This window comes from Pipra filicauda, unplaced genomic scaffold (assembly GCF_003945595.2).
Source record: "Pipra filicauda isolate LSUMZ 115617 unplaced genomic scaffold, ASM394559v2 scaffold324_size1259732_pilon, whole genome shotgun sequence".
Classification (NCBI taxonomy): Eukaryota; Metazoa; Chordata; class Aves; order Passeriformes; family Pipridae; genus Pipra; species Pipra filicauda.
Genome location: NW_024104448.1, coordinates 434,017 through 439,609, shown reverse-complemented (window position 1 = coordinate 439,609; position 5,593 = coordinate 434,017). Strand labels below are relative to the sequence as shown.

The 5,593-nt window shown below is 48.2% G+C and overlaps 1 protein-coding gene across 1 annotated transcript in view; it reads left to right on the top strand.

The window, feature by feature from the left end:
* The first annotated feature begins 360 nt into the window (after positions 1–360).
* LOC120323710 overlaps positions 361–5,593 on the top strand; it is a 24,566-nt gene continuing 19,333 nt past the window's right edge. The window contains exons 1-2 of the mRNA XM_039383771.1: positions 361–454; positions 1,415–3,349. Of these exons, the coding sequence (XP_039239705.1) occupies positions 361–454; positions 1,415–3,349 (2,029 nt within the window). The remainder of the gene's footprint in view (positions 455–1,414; positions 3,350–5,593) is intronic.

Genomic DNA, 5,593 nt, shown 5'->3' with positions numbered 1-5,593 from the left:
CACCTGGCTAGTCAACACCCGAGGCTCTGTCAACCGAGCTGGTCCTGCCCAAGCAGAGTCCCTCCACACTGTAGATGGAGACAAAGTTCCAGCGATCCATCTAAAAGGTGTGTTAGGTAAGGCCATTTGGATCACTCCTCCCTCAGGCCAAGACAAACCCATTCGTGGGATTGTCTTTGCTCAAGGACCTGGATATACCTGGTGGGTCATGAGGAAGGATGGAGAGATCCAATGTGTGCCTCAAGGAAACCTAAGCCTGGGGAAAAACTAATTCTGTACCTTGAGTTGTATTTTACAGGAGACCAGACACCAGACGAAAAAAAAAAAAGATCCGAACAAAGCTGATACGAGAATCCAAGGATGGCCGATGATGACACAGCCCAAACCAATGAGCCAGCCCTAAACCGGAACTGTGATTATGACGAAAGGGCCAAGAACACAAATCGAGTTGCTGGTGGTGCTGATCTTCAATGACAGACGACAGCCTTCGAGAAAAAATAAACATGGACTATATATGTATATGTGTATATGTGCGGGATAGAGACGAACACAATATACAGGTGTTGCGTAAAGAAATAGTATGGAATAAGGGGTGGAGAATGTGGTGGTTTCAGTCTAGGCCTTCCTGGAAACCAGCTTGTAACCAGGAAGGAACTAGGAAGGTGACCAAGGAAGTATTCCATGCTATTCCTTTACGTAACCTAGGGTATAAATAAGGCATGGATAAGATAGTTCGCTCTCTTCCTTTCCGGCGAGGTTCGAGAACGGTGGGTCCCTGTTTCGGTCGGGCTTATCTGGAGCCGAGGCCTACAGTGACTGCTGTTATCTGCCACCCGTGAGGGGAGAGCCAAGGGCCGTGTCTAGCCATCCTGCCTGTTCGAAGGGAAGTGGTGAGATTTTTGCTAATTTGCCTTCGGCTGGTTGTTTGACTTGTGCGGTCCTTGCCCCTTTTTGTCCTTCTCCCTTCCCTTCCCCCCTTCCCCCCCCCCCCCGGTGTGTGGTATTCTCCTTTTGTGTATCTGTCTCATATATAAAACATATATATATATATATATATATACATATTTTTGCTATAGCTTTGGCTGCTTGTTTCTGTTTTCTCTTTTCCCTCTCTGGGAGGCGGGTCCTCGTTGTCGAGTTTCGGGGGACTTGGCGGGAAGCCAGCTCGAAACTTGCACAACATTCTTGGTGTCAGAAGTGGGATATTTTGGTTAAGTTTGGCTTGTTTTGATAAACATTTTCCGGGAAGACAGCCAAGTTCGGTGTTGTTTTGCAACCAATCTATTGTTTTGGGAACAGGTCTGGGAAAGCAGCCAAGGAAGCTTTGTTTATATAAACAAAGGGTTGTTTTAAGAACAAGAAGAAATAATAACAAAAACAATGGCTATTTCAATAATTTGTCTTATAATTCTAGCCATCTTTACACCTGTGTTAGGCTACTCTATAGGGAGACGTCCAGACCTTGAGGATGGATGGAACGAATTGCTTCCATCCTTTAATTTTGACATCGAAGGCTTGGTAAAGGAGATCCCCATGGTTAAAATCGGCTCTAATTACTATATAAATCTTATTGCAACAGTACTGTCATTGATAAAGGTACTGGAAGTGCTCCTTAAACTTGGAAGAATGGGGTTCCGTTGCTTTCCCTCTTGTAGGAAAGATCACACCTCAAAGGGACTCGCTGGAACTTTGGAAAGGGCTGCAGACAGGCCAGTCCCCGGGTGGCATGGAGCTTGGGGAGATTTCGGTAGATTAGTAGGACATGTGTCACCCCCCATTAACTGGGAGTTCACACCAGAACAAATGTTTGATTCTGGTGAGATGGCCCACTGTTTGGCAGAAGGGTGTTTTTCCTACAAAGATCCAAATATGCAATTCTCCGCTTTGTGCTGGGGCCTGGCTAATGCTTATCGAGCTGCCATAGACCACCTTCAAAGGGTTAAGGTCGACACAGAGACCCAAACCACGCCACTTGAAACCAGTGATGTCCCTATTAGGTCTACAGATGTTGGGGTCCAAACACAACTTGAAGTCAATGCCATTTCTACTAAGTCCACTAGAACCGGGACTCAAGCTAAGAACCGGAAGGTCATCATTGCCCCTATGGAGAAGAAGAAGACGTGGGTAAGGGAGATCAAGGAACTTACGGATCCATCTCCGCAACCAGAACGCACAGAAGAAAGGGAAGAAGAAGAAGAAGAAGAAGAAGGAACAGAGGATGTAGTAGATGAAAGAGCGGCAGCAATGGGAGAAGGAGCAACAGCAAGTGATGAAGGCGCGACTGCGAGAGAGGAAGAAGTGGTTGTGACTGAGGAAGGAGCGATTGGAAGAGAAGAAGTAGCTACCAGAGAGAAAGAAACGGCTACACGGGAAGGAGCACGTCCAAAGGAACTAGGGGCACGCCCAAAGGAATACAGAATAGCATCAAGAGAAAAGAAAGCAACAGTACAAATGGCCGGTGGTATATTGTCGCTTGATGATTTATATCCTGACTACACATTCAGTGTTACAAAAGACGCAAAGAAGGAGCCAAAGCATCCCCCTCAATTGGAGCGGGAATTATCCCTACCCCTCCAGACCCAACCTTCGCTTGGAGGTGTGAATGACTGGAGGAGGAGGCCCTTATCTCAGCACGCGAAAGATTACTCACTACCTCCACCCACGGGGTATCGCGAACGACGCAGGAGTCCATCCCCATGGCGTGAATGGCATAGAAGTCCATCTCCGCGGCGTGAACGGCGCAGAAGTCCATCTCCGCGGCGTGAACGGCGTAGGAGTCCATCCCCACGGTATGAACGGCGTAGAAATCCATCTCCACAGCGTGAACAATATAGAAGCTTATCCCCACGGCATGCCCAGTCTCTACCTCCACATGAGAGATATAGGGAGGAAGCGGGAGCAGTCCCACGTAGGAGTGGAAGAGTAAAGAGAGAAGTGGAAAAGATTCTACGTGGGAGAGATGGACAAGAAATAATGCGAGAAAGCGAAATTACACAATCACTGACCACAAGAGAGCTTCGAGATTTACGGAGAGATTATATGCGTTTGCCTGGTGAAGAAGTCCTCACCTGGCTGGTGCGATGCTGGGACAAGGGAGCTGATAGTCATGTAATTGAAGGTGATGAAGCACGACAATTGGGATCCATTGCTCGAGACCCTGTGATAGAACAAGAAATGGGGAGGGAGAAAATGGCATCCAGCCTTTGGCTCCGAATCCTCCACGCGGTGAGAGTGAAATACCCATTTAAGGAGTCCCTGAAGAGTTCTTCAAGAAGGTGGAGGACTGCAGAAGAAGGCATCCAATACCTACGGGAATTGGCCATGCTGGAGATCATCTATTCTGATCCAGATTATTATGACGTCCAAGTTCCTGAGAATGTTCCCTGCACGCAACCAATGTGGAAAAAGGTAATTCAAGGTGCCCCTAAACCATATATTTCTTGCTTGATACCCGTATATAATCCAAAGATGGAGGAACCAAGCGTGGACACTATGTGTGCTTGGATAAGAACCATAGAGGAAAATATGGAAGACTCCTTCAATCCCCTGTACCAACGCACCTACGATAGGGAAAGAATGGAGAGAGATTATGAATATTCCAGATATGAGGATGACCTTAGAGACAGAGAGGACAGAAGGTATAGAGATTACCAAGAAAAGCCAATGGGAAGATCACGGTGGGACCGGCAAAGACGACCTCGGCCTAGACCTCGATCCTGGTCTCGATCTCGCTCACGGTCCCTGTCATTCACGCGTCGAAGGAAAGAGAACTCTAAGCGTTGGTCACGTAACCAACTATGGGCATACCTTCGTAGTAAAGGAGAAAACATGAAGAAGTGGGATGGTGAACCCACTTCTAAGCTTGAAGCTAGAGTGAGGGAGCTGAAGCGAAAGAAGACTGACAAGAAAGTTGTCTATGTAGTAGACGGAGACTTCTTAGAAGAGAAACTGCGATTGCCAAAACACGAGAAGATGGAGGTCCACTTCGACAACAGCAAAAAGTCTAAGAAGTCAAAGTCAAACTCTGACGACGAATGTTCTGATCAAGACCAGTAGAGGGGCCCTGCCTTCTGCCAGGAGAAGGAGAGGGACCAAGAAGATAATTGAGTTTACTGGGCTGTGTGGGTTCGATGGCCTGGCACATCGGATCCACAGAGATACCAGGCCTTGATAGATACTGGAGCCCAGTGTACTGTAATGCCTTCGGAGTATAAGAGTACCGAGACTGTTACTATTTCTGGAGTGACCGGAGGGCCTCAAGAATTGTCAGTAGTAGAGGCGGACATGAGCTTGACGGGAGATCAATGGGAAAAGCGTCCCATTGTGACGGGGCCAGAAGCCCCTTGCATCCTTGGTATGGACTACCTAAGAAGAGGATACTTCAAGGACCCAAAAGGGTACCGGTGGGCTTTTGGTATAGCCTCGGTGATTGAAGAGGAGTCCAAGCAATTGTCTGCCCTTCCTGGCCTCTCAGAAGACCCTTCCATTGTAGGATTACAATGTGTGGCCAATAGCCACAACAACTGTACACAGACGACAGTATCGGACAAACCGAGATGCTGTGATCCCTATCCACAAAATGATCCGAAAGTTGGAGAGCCAAGGGGTGGTCAGCAGAACCCATTCACCCTTCAACAGCCCCATCTGGCCTGTGCGTAAATCCGATGGAGAGTGGAGACTGACTGTGGACTATCGTGGCTTAAATGAAGTTACGCCACCGTTGAGTGCTGCCGTACCAGATATGTTGGAGCTCCAATACAAGTTGGAGTCCAAGACAGCAAAGTGGTACGCCACCATCGACATAGCCAACGCGTTTTTCTCCATTCCTTTAGCGGCAGAGTGCAGGCCACAGTTTGCTTTCACCTGGAGGGGCGTTCAATACACCTGGAATCGACTGCCCCAGGGGTGGAAACACAGTCCAACCATCTGTCATGGATTGATCCAGGTCACACTAGAGAAGGGTAAGGCTCCCGAACACATCCAGTACATCGATGACATCATTGTATGGGGGGACACAGCAGAAGAAGTTTTCAAAAAAGGACGGACGATCATCCAGATTCTCCTCGATGCTGGTTTCGCCGTCAAGAAGAGCAAGGTCAAGGGACCTGCCCGAGAGATCCAATTCCTGGGGGTGAAATGGCAAGATGGACGACGTCAGATACCAACAGACGTAATCAACAAGATTGTAGCAATGGCTCCGCCCACAAACAAGAAAGAGACCCAAGCTTTTCTGGGAGCAATAGGCTTTTGGAGGATGCACATCCCAGAGTACAGTCAGATTGTGAGCCCTCTTTACTTTGTGACCCTTAAAAAGAACAATTTCCAATGGGGTCCTGAACAACAACAAGCTTTCAGGCAAATCAAGCAAGAAATTGCACATGCCGTGGCTCTTGGACCAGTCAGAACGGGACCAGATGTAAAGAATGTGCTCTACACTGCAGCTGGAGATAAAGGTCCCTCCTGGAGCCTCTGGCAAAAGGTGCCTGGCGAGACAAGAGGGCGGCCATTGGGTTTCTGGAGCCGAAGCTACAGAGGTTCTGAGGCCAATTACACCCCTGTGGAGAAGGAAATCTTAGCAGCCTATGAAGGCATA